Raw genomic sequence first — 17,422 nt, forward strand, 5'->3', positions numbered from 1 at the left:
AACAAAACATGAGGTGATATACATTGCATTTCAGCAATCTTGTACATGAACTCCATATCTATGAGAACTTCACAAAGTTACTCATGACATCTTCACAACTTAGTACTTCACCAATAGGTCATGTTCAGAATCACATAGTGAGTCCGAACTCTGACTTTCTCAAATGAGAATACGTAAGCTGTGAAATGGCATGTCTCATTTCAGGATTAGGGTAAGCACGATGCAATTCATACGTAGTGACTTCGAGACATAAGAGGTTAAATGGTTTGTTCTTATTTTGTCTCTAGAAGTGCACTGGTCAATTTAATACCTTTGGAAGATACCTATAAGAACTATAGAGTCTCCAACTCTCAATGCTACATAATCAGACATCATAGATTCTCCTAACAATCGTACTGAGGTCAATAGTCTTTTGACCCTTAGATTGCGAATATATCGTTTTAAGCAAACTACGAAGAGTTTGTTCATGCAAATCTACATTTGTCTCTTCGTAAGTTGTTAAGTTTGTTTATGGACTAAAGACTAAGGTTTTATCATAAAGCTTCAAACAGACAAGGAAGAATGAATGAACGTTTCAACTTTTATTAATAAATAAGCAATTACAAGCAATAGTCTTCGTGAGACTATATTACATCAAATGTACATAAATAAAAACTACAACTCTTCTTGTGGGCACCATTGACAACAGGACTGGCCATAACGTAAATCTAGGCCGCATCAAAATTTGGGGTTGCCCTGTACACGTGCTAAGGCAAAAGACTAGCAAGATGGCTAGTAGATCAGAATTGTGTCTGTTCGTTGGATATCCAAAGGAAACCAAAGGTTTCACTTTCTATAGTCTCGAGGACAATAAGACTTTTGTTAGCACGAATGCTCGTTTCCTTAAGGAGGATTTTATGAAAGATGTAAAAGCTAGAAGCAAAATTGTGCTTGAAGAAAAGTTGGGTGAGGAAGCTTTTGTAAGAACTGTTCTCAACCCAACGGAAACACAACCTAACTCATCAGAACCTCGTCAAGTAGTACTTCGACGTAGTGGGAGGGCTTCTCAAAACCCTGACAGGTACATGTCTTATGGAGATACTCTCGCAGCTGTCTCTGGCGTGGATGATCCTGTTTCCTATGGCCAAGCGATGGCTTGTTCTGAATCAAACCTTTGGCTTGACGCCCTAAAAGTTGAAATGCACTCGATGTATGTCAACAAAGTCTGGAAACTTGTAGACCTTCCTGAAGGGATCAAACCCGTAGGGTATAAGTGGATATACAAGAAGAAAATGGGTCCGGATGGGAACGTCGAGACGTTCAAAGCACGACTAGTGGCTAAGGGTTATACCCAAAAAGAAGGGATTGACTATGAATCAACCTTCTCGCCAGTCGCGATGCTTAAATCCATCTGCATACTTCTATCCATAGCTGCAGCTCTCGACTATGAGATCTGGCAAATGGATGTCAAGATTGCCTTCCTGAATGGCAATCTTGACGAGCGCATTTATATGGCTCAACCAGACGGTTTCGTGGAAGAAGGTCAAGAGACCAAGGTTTATGAGTTGCTTATGTCCATTTATGGATTAAAGCAAGCATCTAGGTCATGGAATATTAGATTCGATGAAACTGTGAAGAGCTTCGGCTTTGAGCAGTCAATAGATGAGCCATGTGTTTACAAGTTAATACACGAAGGCAAATTTGTGTTTCTGGTACTATATGTCGATGAGATATTACTCATAGGTAATGATGTGGGTAAGTTATCTGAGGTTAAGATCTGGCTAGCAAAGCAATTCGATATGAAGGATCTAGGAGAGTCCGCGTACATTCTGGGGATCCAAATCTTTCGAGATCAGAAGAACCGGACTTTGTCGCTCTCTCAAGAATCTTATATTGATAAGTTGATGGATCGCTTCTCGATGCAAGACTCCAAGAAGGGCCAAACACCCTTTAGGCATGGAGTCTCGCTCTCTAAGGACCAGTCCCCCAAGACTGCACAAGAGATTGAGGACTTGAGTAAAATTCCTTAGGCCTCAGCCGTAGGAAGTCTCATGTATGCAATGCTTTGTAACTGCTGAATCGTTAATAAAAGTTGAAATGTTCATTCATTCTTTCTTGTCTGCTTGAAGCTTTATGATATTCTATAGTCTTTAGTCCTTAAAACTCTTCATGGTTTGCTTAAAACTGCATATTCACAATCTAAGGATCAAATGACTATTGATCTCAGTACGATTGTTTAGAGAATCTATGATGTCTTGTTATGGGATATTGAGAGTTGGAGACTCTATAGTTCTTCTAGGTATCTTATGAAGGTACTGAATTGACCAGTGCACTTCTAGAGCCAGAATAAGAACAAACCATTTAACCTCTTATTTCTCGAAGTCACTACGTATAAATTGCATCATGCTTACCTCAATCCTAAAATGAGACATGCCATTTCATAGCTTACGTATTCTCATTTGAGAAAGTCAGTGTTCGAATTCACTATGTGATTCTGAACAGGACCTATTGGTGAAGTACTAAGTTATGAAGATGGCATGAGTAACTTCGTGAATATCTCATAGATATGGAATTCATGTACAAGATTGCTGAAATGCAATGTATAGCACATCATGCTTTGATCCTTGGAATGTGAATAAATGAACTGGCCAGTGTCCATAATGAGTCATGACTCTTTTGGATGAATCAATGTGACTTGTTAGCTCCTCGTCAATACATTGCTTCTAACTTATTCACAAGCGACAAATGAGTTGAGGAAATAACAGCTAGAAGGGTAAAATGATAATTTTGTTAATCCCGACTAGCTGATGATATTCATGAAGGGTAACATAGATAATATTCAGTGGATCCACTCATCACAATTAAGTTGAATTCTTGAGTAGAAAATAAATTCATTAGAACCGAGAGATTCTCAATGTCAACTCTTTAGTGGAGTCAGTTGACAATAAGCTAAACTTGGAAAAGGTTTATGAACTTTTGAGTCCAAGTATGTTAGCTCAAGGTTTGTTCATTTGGATCCATGAGGTCACTGTCACAAATTATATCGAGCAGGATTAGTTAAACAAAGCTAAGTCAAAACAAGAACGAGACAAGTTTTATGAAAATTGTCTAAAGGGTATTTTTGTCTTTCTGAACATAGGATGAAATGAATGTCAATAAATTTTTTGACATTGTCATATGATGACAAATAAACCACTCGGCCATGATAAGATTTTGGGCCGTGAGGATTAATTTCATTTCATGGAATTTTACATGAAAATTCTTAATGGGCTTTTCTTATGTTGTGATGGACAAATAAAGAAACATCTATAAGCTCCTTCTAGATGCCCCTTGGCTGCCCAACATAGCTAGAAAAAGAGAGATTATTTTGTGCATTGATGTATGAAGATACTTGACAAAAGAAAAAGAGGAAACAAATTTCCTCTACAAGGAAAGAGGAATTTCGGCCAAAGCAATAGGGAAAGCAAAAGAGGAAACAAATCCAAGGGCTTCTAGAAGCTCTCTTGGCCGTGTGAATGAGGAAGGAAGGAGCAAAATTTTTCTCATGTATATGTTATATTCTATAGAAGAGGAAACTACATTGTTGAAGGAAATTCCTCTCCTATAAATAGGGCCATCATTCTCCTTGTTTATTCATTCTAAAGTTTTAGAGATTGAGAGCTCCTCTCTCTAGCTTGGCCGCCTCCGCCTCCTCTCCCTCTCTCTCTCTAGTTCTTTTCGTTTTTGTTTTGGTACCTAGGTCCACATTTGACCTAGTGTTTTAGCTCTTCGACTCTTAGACTTGTTCTTGAGTCGTCGTGTTTAAAAGTGCCTTCTTTCTCGAGTGATTCATGTGATAGAAACTTTCATGGTTACTCGAGTTTCCCGAAGAACGAAGAAAGATGAGCTGCATGGGGAGACGAATGTTTCAACCTTCCTAAGGCTTCTCAATGTTCAAGCATCACAAAGGTTAGTAAACGAGTATTGCTCCTTAACAGTTTTAATTTAAATATAAACATGTGCTTGCTCTTTGAAATCGTTTTACTTGTTTAAAGAAAATTTTTTAAATTCCGCTGCTTCCTCGAAGCGTTAAATCTTTTCATAACCCTAGATTAATTCCAACATGAAGAGTACAACATCGATGCCGAAGTTGGAGGATTTGACATGGAATCAGATGACGAAGACAAAACAGTAGATGATAAGTATAGGAACAAGAAAAACCCCAAGAGAAAGCAACCACGGTTTCAAGAGTTCAGGTCGGAATTTGATATGAGACATATCAACTTTAAATTAGAGTTATCATTCCCTGATTGTCAAGTCTTCAAGGACGCAATAAGAGAATACGTTATTCGAGAAGGCAAAGGCATATACTTCAAGAAAAACGAGGAAAAAACGTGTAAGGGCAGCATGTAAGGATAAAGGATGTTCATGGGATTTTTTTCGCATCCAATTTGGGAAGTAATGGTGCATTCATCATTAAGACGTACGATTCTGTCCATTCTTGTACTCGAGTGAATCGCAACCGGTTTGCTACGGCGGCATGGCTCGCCAAGACGTACATGCAGACATTCAAAGATCAACAAGCATGGTCAGCACCGGCCTTCATGAATGTTGTGCAAAAAGACTGTCTTAGAGTGCAACCACATGAAAGCGTACCGAGCAAAAACGATTGCGACGAAGGTGATTAAAGGATCTAACAAAGACCAATACGCTAAACTATGGGACTACGCAGCAGAATTGAGGTGGTCAAGTCTTGGTTAAACTGTAAAAATTGAAACAGAACAAGGTCCCGAAGGTAAGCCGGTTTTTAAGATAATGTACGTATGTTTTGAGGCTTGCAAACTAGGTTTTGCGCACTGTCGGCCAGTGATTGGAGTTGATGGGTGCCCTATCAAAGGTCACCACACTGGCCAATTAAACTCTGCAATATGGATTGATGCCAACAACTCTATGTCCCATATTGCCTACGGTGTGGTCGAAGTTGAAACAAAATCGTCTTGGAGTTGGTTTTTTTATTTCTTGAAAGAAGATGTCAAAATAAACAACGGACACCATTGGACATTCATCTCAGATAAGCAAAATGGTCTGCAAGAGGCATTGAATGACTATGGGGAGAGGGTTCAGTTCAAGGTGAGCACCGACATTGCGCACGCATTCTTCAAGGAAACTTCATTAAGGTAATTAATGAATGTCCTTAATGAATTCCTAATTTGTGTGTAGAATATAGGAATTATATAACTAGATTTTGTGTATGAAACAGGTTTTTAATGGCCAATTTATGAAGAAAAAAAATGATAGTCGTGGCTAAGGCATACTCTAAATCTCGATTCGAGGCGGAACTAGAGCAAATCAAGTCCGAAGACGAAGAAGCATATAAGTGGTTAATCGAAAAAGTCCTCAACATTGGGCCAGGAGTCATTTCAGGTCAGGGCCGAAGTGCGAGATTTTACTGAATAATTTGTGTGAATGTTTCAATGGCAATAGGGCAATGCTCATGGCACGACAAAAACCGATCATCTCGCTGTTGGAGTGCATCCGGATGTATTTGTTACAAAGATTCGCGAAACAAAGACTTGCCGGAGATAAGTGGAAGTCTGAAATCGGACCAAGAATTTCCAAGATTCGGGAAGCCAATAAAGAATTAAGTTCACAGAATATACCATCTTGGGTCAGTGGCGATGACTTCCAAGTCTCCAACATGTATGGATCGATGTACGCTGTCAATTTTGAGAAACAATACATGTTCATGTAACAGATGGGATCTTTCAGGTATTCAATTAATTGACATCATAGTATTCGCTTTCATAAACGTTTCATATTGTTTGCAGGCATACCATGTTCCCATGCAATCAGTTGCATTTGGTACAATAAGGAAGACCCCGTGACGTATGTGTTGAGTTGGTACAAGAAGCCACTTTACGAGAACACATGCATTCACAAGATTTTTCCCATAAATCCCTTAGAACAATGGCCACGTACTAGAATGGCCCCTATATCCATTTCACCTGACAGAGTCAAACTTGGAAGACCGAAGAAGATTCGGCGACTCCAGCATGACGAGGTTGTTCCTCGGCGGGGTACTAAATTGACAAGGAAATATGTCATGTCAAAGTGCTCTCAGTGTGGCAAAGAGAGGCATAATATGTTAAACATGTTTCAGACACAAATAAGAACAACAAGTAAGATTTTTTTCAATTTTTAAAGTTTAAAACATGATAATGTAATGTGTGTGGAATGAAACAAAGGCATTCTTCACAGCCCTCTACGAGGCCTTCACAACCTTCAAGTCAATCAACCCAACCTCCTGGAGCTTCACAATCTTCACAGCCGTCTACAAGACCTTCAAAAGCTTCAAGTCAATCAACCCAACCACCTGGAGCTTCACAATCTTCACATCCATCTACAAGACCTTCAAAAGCTTACCCAACCACCTGAGCTTTACAATCTTCACAACCTTCCACAAGGCCTTCAAAAGCTTCAAGTCAATCAACCCAACCACCTCGACGATCACAATCTTCACAGCCATTGAGGTACATTTTTTTTCACTTACTATTTTCTAAACTTACATTTTGATTATGTTGTTTTGAACAGAGAAGTCCTAGGTTCGGGCTTCACAACACAAGGAAGGATGTAATGCAACTGCGGGGTTTATTCAGAGACTAAGGTCAAAGTTATCTACTTTTTGTGTTCATAGGACGACGTTCAAGCCTGTCACGTCCTCATTTTGGAAGTTGTTTTTGGTTATAAGTTCGCTTCTGAAGAAGCTTGTATATGTTGAAAATGTCTCAAAACTTGTATATTACTTGTACTTATTTCAGTAGATAATCAATGCATAGACAAACAATGTCAAACAATGGTCTTTTAGTATTGAATCAAATGATATGCACAAGTAGTTATTTTTGGCATGCTACCTGTTTTTTAGTATTGAATTTGAATTTGTCAAAAATTGTATATTTGAAATGCATATCCATATAGAAATGATAATCAATGCAAATCCGATTACATTACGTGAACAATAGTACACCAACAACTCTGGAGATGATCATTGATAGACATACATTTGTACCAAAACATAACTTACAAAACCAACCAAATCTGAGTACATTACTTGATCAAGAGTACAATAACAACCAACAATACAATGATAATCATCAGCTTCATCTGTTTCAGATCATTGCTTTCTTTTAAAGCCAACTCGCACGTCTTTCTTGATCATGAGACTCTTCGGTGACCGGCTCTTCCATCGTGCTTTCAAATGATTAATGTTCTTCAATAGCCTCGGAATTATCGTCATTGATCTAGAACACATTGGAGGGTCCACCCACTCTAGAAATCCACATCCTCTATGTATCTTATTTTGAATAATCAAAGTATGAAAATAAATTCAATCTTATACTTAGTATCTAAAGCCTGAAAATAAACAACAATTATACAGACATCCATCACATTGTACGAACCTTATACTTAGTAACCAAAGCCTGAAAATAAACTGAACCATATACTTAGGGCATCCAAAGAATCTTCGCCCAGGATTATCAACCGTCCATGCCGTCCTTTCGACCCCAGTCAACTCGCATGAACACTTCGGAGCCATCCATGCCTCTCCGTCGTTGTTCGGTCCTACGCGTGATCTTCTTCGCGATGATGAAACCTGACTAGATTCCATCAATTTTGAACTAGATTTGACTCTGAAGCGGAGAGGGAATGTCCGATTAACTCAATCGCTGGGTGATTCCTCGCGCCATAATTCTTTATTTTGGGGATTTCCCTTCTTTTCGAATAGAATGTAATTCATTTACCCTTTAATATATATAAGTGAATTAAAACAATTATTTCTATATACAAAAAAATAATAATTAAACAACGCATTCCATTATACTTCGAGTAGGGGCAAAATCATAATTTCTCAATTAATGGCCAACTCGTGACATGCACGTGGTTAAATTCCGGCATTTTTGACGACTCAATTGACAGAAGGGCTAAATGAGTAATCATGACATTAACGAATGGGTGAATCGGCAGTTTTTTTTTTCGTTTGGGAACCACACTGTTAAACGTCACATAGTCGAGGGGGGTCAAAAATGTCATTTCTCCTTATATTTTTCGTCCAAATTATTTCACTTTACAAAAGTAACTTCACGATCATTTATTTTCATGTTATGTTCAATACTTCAATTTAACCCGTTCAACAATTTTTCACACTTAATTTATTTACATCAAATTGACCCCTTCATGGATCGTAATAGGTTGAATTAGTATAAGCAAAAGTTTGTCACCAAAATTGGGGTTGTGAAATACACATTTGTTACGTGATCCTTTTTTTCATCATCTAAAACTTTACAGAAGAAGATTACAAGCGTAAAGGACCACCCATATTTTTCTTCTTCTTCTTAGGAGTAAGATTAATAATGTAATGTATTGGAGTAAGGTATTGTTATATTAGCCTTGGAGAGATGAGAATGAAGAGCAATATTCCCAATTTTCTGCACACTTTCTGCAGACTCCAAAGCTCGCGAAGCTTGGAGGGCCATCTCCGAATGCAGTTGAAGACATGCCATAGCCATCTAAACACGTAGATTAACAATAATACACAAATAAATAATAAGCTGAGTCACACCATGAACCAGTAAATTAAAAAAAGAAAAAGAAAAGTCGGGGGAAATTACCGTGTAGCACTCTCTATCTGTATCTGTTTCAGCCACATGGATTGCCCACATTCGTACCCATTCAAGCCCTTCCGAAACATTGAGATTTCCCTCAGACAACGAATTCGCGACATAAGTTGGATGAAGAGATGACAATAAACACGAAGCTGCGAAAAGGACGGCTTTTCTGACATAGGCTTCGTTGTGATTGCACACTTTCCTGCCATGAGTTATAGAAGAGAGATGGGGAAAAAAATCATTCAAAGCAAGCTTCTGTGCCTTAATAACAAATGAAAATAGATTTTAAGTTAAAGAATGAGATATTGTACTTATCAATAATAAGTACAATATTATTGATAAATTCAATTCAATGAGTGAAACCGATCGCTCTGATTACACTTACTCTACAACTTAAAGGAAAGAAAAAAAATAATTAACATAAACAATTCTTCTAGTAATGCACCTCTTAAGGAATTGTACGTACTTAAACAAAAATTACTAATGCACCCGTCTTTGACGACACTCTAATGATTTGCATCTACTAACACACGATTAAATAAACAAAAATTATTAATGTACCCTTACTAACCCAATGAATTGCTTTCTGACTTTTATGTCAATCCAAATGAATCAACATTTCGAAATTTTTCCAAATAAATTTACCTGGATCTCAGAAGACCGAGAAGCGGGGAAGCCAACGTTGATGCTTCGGGATGCATAGCCGCACATTTCATACAAACCCCGAGCATATACACAAGCTTTCCAAGCACGATGTAATCCCTGTTGACCAAGTCAACGCCTTGCCTTCTCTTATCAAAGCCTTCCATGGCCGGAAGCATGAACGCCGCCGCATACATCGGAAACCTATTGTGGGACCACTCTTCTCCCGGGTTTTCCCGTAAATTCTCCGATCTTCCGGCCCACCTCCGAGTCTTCCCTTTTTGGGCCGGACCCGGTCTCGAAGGTAGCTCTCTTGTGTAGCGGTTGGCCCAATTCAGCAACCTTCCCGGCTCTGTAATCTCCTCCCACGGGCCCGCTCCGAGTGGCCCAACGTCGCTGGGCAAAAACCAAGCTTGGGTTTCCGAAACGGTCGATATGAGAGGCTTTGCTTTGGGTTTGAGTTTCGTGGTCTTGGAGTTGGCGAGCTCTTGGGCGGCGTTGGTCATGACGTCGAGTATCATTATCCTCTGGCTGAGATCGAGATTGGGTGAGTATAGAAGTTTGTTTAGGGTTTCGAGAGACTCGAACGGAGACATAATGACTAGCGCGATCAGCGATCTCTGTCTTTTTTCCTCGGCCGAATCTTCATCGCCCTCGACGGCAGAATCGGAGCAACGGACCTGTGTGAGAGTTCTGACGAGATCTCCAGCCACGTGGCGGAGTTCATCGGGTGATGCTCGGATAAGGTTTTCAGCAACGTCGAGTGCTTTTTGAACCTGGAAATATAATAATGTTTGTATAAATCGTCAAAAGACTCTCGGGATTATGTTTAGAACTTAAAAAAAAAAAATAAATAAATAAGAAAGAAAATTGAAAAACCCATTTGCTTGATCCTTGCTGGTTTGGATATCAAAAAGTTTTCAGGGGATAAATTCTAAGTCGAGATTGAGATTTTTTCTCTTCCTTAATTTTTAATTTTTTGCAGTCCTTTCCTTCGGATCATATTTAACAATGACTAAGGGTAAAGAATTTAAGTTCATCATCCTTACAAGACTTCCAAACACGTTAAAGAATTTTAATTCTTGCTCAACTTTTCTTCATCATTTTCATTTTCCTTATTAAAATCTACGTTCCAAACGAAGACTTCGTATCACACTACTAAGTACAGGTTAGCTCGTAAACATATCAGGAGTTGCATTGAAATGTTTTTACCAAAAAACTGTGGAATTAGGATCCAGCAGATAATATTGAAAAGAAACAGTGATAAAAAAAAAAATAAAGACTTACTCCATCTGCATCATCAGATTTCCGTAGTGCTCCGACCACATCAACCAACTGAGTTAAGTTTTTTTTCAGATCGGAATCATCGTCCGCCAAGTCATACGGCTGTAAAGAAGAGTCACTCGAGGCATCAGAATTCTCACTCCCATTATCATCAGCATTGTTGCCATTTTCGTCGCTACCCGAATTACAATTTAGAGTGGCCGGATCGACAATCTCATCTGGATCGATCAGCTTATATTCCAACACTTTCTTGTTTTTCCTCTTCACACCCTCCGTCTCTTCACCAGCTTTGTGTTCTACGTCCTTTTCTGTCAAGGCCCTTGATGACTCATCACCAACATGCTCCTCGTTCTCGGGGCTAACCGATCCGAATTCCCAGTCAATAGCTCCTCCACTGTTACAGCTTTCATCGAGATAAAGAGGATTGTTTGGATCAATGACTTTAGAGAATGCCAAAGCAATATTGCTAGCCATTCTCCGAACCAGATGGTTTGGGCTCTCGAGCCTACCTGTGTCGGCCAAAATAGCCCAAGAAATAAGCGAGCGATACAAAACTGATCAAACCAAATATTGATAAGGCTTTTTAACGCAGATAGTTCATGAGTGGCAATTTGGTCCCTACACCATTTTTTCGGAGCAAAATGGCCACAAACTATTCATTTATAGCATTTAGTCATTTTGTATATTTAAAATTGATGAAACTCAACATCTAAACACTAAATATATTTATAAACTTCAGCAACTTGTTCACTTCATACAAAAATCTAATTAGATAATATTTTGATCCTAAACGCACTAAATTAAAGTGAAAGCAATCTTGGATTTTTAAAGTAAGATTTTGTTTATGTTCTACTTTTTTAAGATCATAAACAAGTTATTTAAACTTGGAGTGTTGATTTTCATATAAGAATAAGAGTATAATGATACAAAATCAATAATTTGAGGACCGCAATAATTTCATATAAGAATAAGAGTAAAATGATACAAAATCAATAATTTGAGGACCATTTTGATCCAAAAATAGTGTGGGGATCAAAATGTCACTCGCATGATATTGCTTAAACTATTTACACTAAAAAGCCTTATAATGATATGCATTTATCAAAGTATCGAGAATTTACTGCTAACTCCTTGAAGAATCGAGTGCATTGCGTCCTTAATCTCGTCTAGTTGCTCTTTCGACATTTTCTCAAGGGAAAGACCAATGGCTGCGGTTATATCTAAATTCACAAGATCATTTAAGGGTTAAAAGTTACACAGTGAAATCATGTAAAATGTAAAGAATCTTATGAGATAAATAAAGAAAAGATACATGTTTGTTGCTCCATTGTAGCTGATTGCACGAACTCTCTCTTAGACCATACCGATATCAAACGTTGCACCGCTTCTAAAAAATAGTGAGCATCGTGTTCTTTGGGAATTGATTTTGCATCTGGTGGAGCTTCTAGAAGAAAGAAATGAATGATCCATCGCAGACAGCAAAGGGGAAATACTTTCCACAGTAAAAACTTGTCCGCAAACATTGATCTGAAAAGAGCAAAAAATCATTCCCAGAAACAGTAACGAACAGAAAATAAAAATATTGTTTTGGATAAAGGATTAGAGCAGATTGAGTGTTGCCAAGCATTCAGAGCACACAAACAGTTAAAAAAAATATTCTCTATTTTTATGATACGGAAGTCACACAATGTGAAACAAGACTCTAATATGGTGCAAAAATCAGTAGCCAGAGACGTAAAGAACTTATAAGCTGCCAATTAGGATATTTAAGTCTAACCAGGTGTCAAATTTAAAAATTATTTTTCATTCGCTCATAACGGAAAAATAAAATTTCATGTGTATGCCGACCTGAACGATGCCTGATGTGAAAAAGCCCGATGGAAAAGTAACCAAAGAATCCAGTAAGCTTCAACATCGCTCACACGTTGAGTCGCAAGCTCTCGCAAAAGCTGCTCAGACATCTTTTCGACGGAATATGAATCTTTAATCGATAACATCATATTTGACCAAAACTGTGAAGCGGGATTTGTATCGATCACATCCGGGACAAAAGTTGATGTCAATAAATTCTGTGCGTGACCCAGAACCCTAGGTACGATTTCACTTACAAGCACATCTGTGAAAGAAAGAAAAAAAAAAGATAATTCTTACTAAAAGTCGATCCCAGGAGCAATTCACTATACGACGACAGACCCGTGCTCACGGATATAGATAAAAACAAACCAGATCCATTTCTTGGAGTGCAAGTAAGGTTTGAAGCATAAAGACGTACCTAACGATCCACGGCGACAAATTCGAGAAAATATGTGACCGATAAATAGGAAAGTACCCTCCCTCAGATCCTCTTCTTCTGATAGGGAGAGAATCTGATCGGTTATCCGCTTGAAGAACAAACTATAGCTTCGTAAAGGATAAACTATCAAACCTAAATCCGCCTTATAGACATAATGCTAAAAAAATCGCTATATATAGTGAAATGGAAAGGATACTGTGACGAGAGTGAAACCGGGGATCCCATTTGAGCTTTGTCGGGTATAGAAGATATCATCTGTGCCACGAGAGACACAGAATCTTCAGAGGGGCAAGGATTCCCGAATTCCCTTGCCATCTGGGCTATTCCGTTATTTTCGAGCACACAAAGAATGATCAATCTGTGATGATGACCATGTTACAGTAATGGGAAGATTATAAAACGGATTAGAAAAATATATATCGTTGCTACCTCTCGGCATTCGCTCGGACAGCATTAACATCGAGATCATCCTTTCCCATCGGCTTTAAACACGGGACCAGCGCTTGAACAACCTCGTTCATAGGCCCGTAAACGAAGAACGAGTCATAGACGCGCTTACGAGCAGAAATTGGGAAACATGGTAGCCAATTAGAAGTAACATCTGTAGCCGAAAAGAGCTATCAGTGGACTATATAACTTAAAAACGATATTCTAGTGTGTGCTCTTGGTTTCAAACTTTGTTGAGCAGTGATTTTCGAGGATTTACTAGCTCGGAGATTTACCGCATAAGAGAACACGACCCATGGTGGGAAACCCGGTTCCTTGGTAGAAAGCTCGCCACCATTGGAGTCTCTCTTCTTCTGAAGGAACTTTGGCATTGAGGATCTGAAAAAAAAAATGGCATCGTCTTGATTTTTAATCAAAATTGAACCCTACAAGAACTCCAAAGTTGGATGAAATAGTTTTACACATACCTGCTCTCTGTACTTCTCATTGATAATACCTGCATCATAGAAAATTCAGATATTAAAAACACTGAATATCACATTTCTTTTATTTATTAATCGTCAAGAGAACTAGACTTTATCCAATTAGGTTTCCGTTTATCATAATCCTGAAAACTGGAATTTTCTCATTTCATTTCCACATGATTTTCTTAGCATCCTAAAAACTGAGACAAAACCAATAAACATAGATCGAAAGATTCAGGACCAAAGCTCTCTTCCCTTTTTCTCACTAAAAACCAATGATAAACATGAAGAACCAAACTTTCTTTTCGTTTTCATTGGCTAAAGAAATTACAGAAAACCTTAGCAAACTCGGAATGAGATTCAACCATATATAGTTCAACGTGTATATAGTAAGACTTACCAGAAATCGACGTAGAATCGAGAGGAAAGAGAAGAAGAGCGAGAGAGTGAACAGCTAAAACGACGTCGTCGACATTCTTTGCCTTGTGGACCTTCGAAATCACTTCACCGACCTTGTCAACAACATTCGCCTCCATAGCCAAAAAGTCCTCGCTTTGCACAATCAGGTGCACCAAGAGAATGATGAACAGTCACGAATTGTGAGGAGCTGAGGATTGAGAAAGAAGAAAATGTGAGAGGATATAGCAAACTCGCTATACACCAACACACGCTCATACGCTTTGCAGATAGAGTAGGTCAATTTGAGACAGAGAACAAATTTAGTAGAGAGGGGGAAAAAAAATATGAACAGTGTATTCAGATTATTGATTACGAATCAGATAAATCCTAACTAATTTGGAAACCGGTACTAAACTATGAAATGCACGAGAAGTGTTTGATGAAAATCCCCAACCGAGGCAATGGTAAAAGTGAGAGACCGTACCTTCAGAGCCGATAGGAAGAGAGGGACATTGCGGCGGAGGAATATCGGAGAGCGAAGGAGGAGTGAAATGAGACGACGGTGATGGCTTAGATAAATTTTATAGATTAGACTTAATAATATACAGAAAATAAAAATAAATAAATAAATAAAACTGACATTATTTTGGTAATTACAGAATGAGACGCTTTAAACTTTTTTTTTTGAAAAATTAGTCAATCTAAGCCACATCAAACGTTGCAATTGTAAACTAGCCAACGTTTCCCTTAATTTTCGAATCTAGCCAATTTTGATGACGTGTCATATTTATGTAAGATTGTATTTACTATATTAGCCTTCCTTTCAATTCAAAAAGACTAGCTCACGTTTGAATCTTGGTTATATTGTATTCGGTGTATATAAATATATGGGCTGCGTGTATTAATTATATTTATTAATGATATTGAATCATGATAAGTTGACCTCCCTTTTTTGTAACCACAGTTAATGGAAAGGAGAATATATCAACGTTTCATCAGTTGACCTCCCTTTTTTTAGTTGGAAGATTATCCCATTTTTTAGGGATTAGATTTGTTTTTTATTTTAAAGCTAAAATTTCTCATATATCGCTCACATTTAATCCCTCTCATGGTATCTGGACTTACTGGTAAAGCTCTAAACCTCTTCACGAAGGCTGAATCGGATGCACGTACTATGAATGTAAGCGTCACAGTGTTAATTTTCGTATATTTTGGTTTATTTCAATATCGCAATATGTTGTGTGTGGCGGAGATTTGTTGTGGGTTGGGTGCTTCAGATTTATTTTGGTTTATTCCTGTCTATTTTTTTTTTGTAGCCTGTTTTTTAGGATTTAGTCTTGGCGCTTCTCAGTCGTCGCACAAGACGGAGGAGGCTGGAGTTCATCGTTGCGTTATGTGTGGCGAAGATTCGTCGTGGGTTGGGTGTTTCCGATTTATTTTAGCTTATTTTCGTGTATTTGTTGTACATCCTTGACATTATTTTGTATTTATCGTTGTTGTCTGTGTATTATTATCATCTTCTTAATAAATTTTTTTTTTGGGTAAAAAATATATGATGTTTATTTATTTGTTTTTCATATTCAATATTTATGCTTTACAATCTTCGTGTTCTCATTATGAAATATTATGCATTTGATAAAGTTGAAAGAGATAAGTTTGGTAAAGAAAATAAACTAAAATTTACAAAAATAAAGTTAGTAGTTTATAAATTAACAAAAATTAACACACATTAACTATGAACTGTTTCCATTCTACCGAACTAAAAATTCAAAAAAACTTAAGAAAAATTCAAAAAATACATCAACAGATATAGAACATAATCATCTCAAAAACCCAGGAAAAAAAATGCAATATGAGATTAAAAAAATATTTATTTTGGTTTATTGTAAAAAAAATTAGACTAATAATTGTTTTCCACTTTTACATGTCTGATTCTATGTTTATTGATATAATCAATTTTTATTTTATTTCCTATATTATATTTGCAGATTACGTTTCATTACTGCATTCCAAATATTTCAAATTTCAATCTCAAGCACCTATTATAGATTTCTTAATTCACGAAGTTGACTTTTAAATGCGTTGGTTGAAACGTTGGCTAGTGTTTAGTTTTTCTTATTTAAACCACATAAGGGTATATTTGATATTTCATAGTCGTAAATTTCAGTAAATCGCTAGATTACAAAATTTACCAAACGTGGGCTAGATCTTAAAAACCACGTTTCAAAATGGCTACGTTGCTAGTTTGCCCTTTTTTTTTATCAAACACCCGACTTTCATTGTACAACCAAGGAGGGGCGTTATAAACCCAAGTTACATAAGAGAAGAGTGCTCCAAAGGAATCGCCACCACGTGTTGTCGTCGCGCTAGGTCGATCCGCCAGCTTCTTCTCTCCACTCTTGTGCTAGTCGGTATCCAATCTTCACGTTGTACTCTCCGTCCGTGGAGTAGTGCCACATGAGGCGGTCTTCGGTTGGCAATGGACAGCACGGTATGGCCAGGATATGTTCCGAATCTCCAGGCGCAAACATCGCTTGGATTAGCTCGGTGTTCCACTTGTCATTAGTTCTTTTCAATTATGCAACTCGCATGTCGTATGATAGCGATGGAGGTTGGATGAGTTTGAACAGCTTCGGCCTCAGGATCCATCTATCACGCATAACGTCAATTTGTTCCCGTCTCCGATCCGCCACCTCGAGCCTCTTTCGATGAGTTTTCTGCCCCATAATATTCCCTTCCAAATCTGAGAGCTTTCAACCCCATCATTAGCATCAAGGAAATGAGAATTAGGAAAATAACACCTTGAGACTTTATTCACCAGGCTATCCGATGATTTGAGAATATTCCAAGCCTTCTTAGCTAGAAAAGGCTTGGTTGAAGTCTTTGAGGCTGCGGAAGCCAAGCCCTCATCTCATTTATTGCTTGCATAGCGTTTCCCATGTAGTCCAATGCGTTTTCTTCTTTTCTTTAGTGCTTCCCCACCAAAAGGCATTCATGATCTTATGGAGTTTGTCAATAAGCCCTTTTGGTAATTGAAAGCAACTCATTGCGTGGCTCGGGATTGCTTGCATTATCGCCTTGAGTATAATCTTTTTCCCAGCTTGCGAGAGCAGCCCGGTCTTCCAGCCTCTAATTTTGTTCCACACTCTATCAAGAAGAAAAGTGAAGAGTACTATATTATGCCGACTGGAAAAGTAGGGAGGCCAAGGTAATGGTCCAGATTATCGATTGTTTTAACACACATCACACCATCAAAGTCTCGCTAATCCTCC

General features: G+C 38.0%; 1 protein-coding gene across 1 annotated transcript; it reads right to left on the reverse strand.

Annotated features, from left to right (window-relative positions):
• Positions 1-8,077: 8,077 nt before the first annotated feature.
• Positions 8,078-14,711, reverse strand: EMB2423 (telomere length regulation TEL2 family protein). Its single transcript, XM_089629283.1, has 14 exons — positions 14,635-14,711; positions 14,152-14,358; positions 13,755-13,783; positions 13,563-13,665; positions 13,270-13,441; positions 13,037-13,198; positions 12,820-12,941; positions 12,396-12,663; positions 11,860-12,074; positions 11,669-11,767; positions 10,551-11,056; positions 9,267-10,039; positions 8,625-8,823; positions 8,078-8,522 (listed from the first exon to the last, which is right to left on the reverse strand). Exons 2-14 carry the CDS (start codon positions 14,285-14,287, stop codon positions 8,361-8,363), a joined length of 2,946 nt encoding a protein of 981 aa, XP_089485409.1. The 5' UTR covers positions 14,288-14,358; positions 14,635-14,711; the 3' UTR covers positions 8,078-8,360.
• Positions 14,712-17,422: the final 2,711 nt, after the last annotated feature.

This window comes from Urtica dioica, chromosome 10 (assembly GCF_054948205.1).
Source record: "Urtica dioica subsp. dioica isolate 48M chromosome 10, U.dioica_male_clone48M_v1_H2, whole genome shotgun sequence".
NCBI lineage: Eukaryota > Viridiplantae > Streptophyta > Magnoliopsida > Rosales > Urticaceae > Urtica > Urtica dioica.

Coding starts and splice junctions, on each gene's coding strand:
- EMB2423 (XM_089629283.1), bottom strand. CDS start 14,287: ATGGAGGCGAATGTTGTTGACAAGGTCGGTGAAGTGATTTCGAAGGTC. Junction 12,664..12,819: donor TTGTCGCCGTGGATCGTTAG/GTACGTCTTTAT, acceptor TTTCTTTCACAG/ATGTGCTTGTAAGTGAAATC. Junction 10,040..10,550: donor AATCTGATGATGCAGATGGA/GTAAGTCTTTAT, acceptor TTATATTTCCAG/GTTCAAAAAGCACTCGACGT.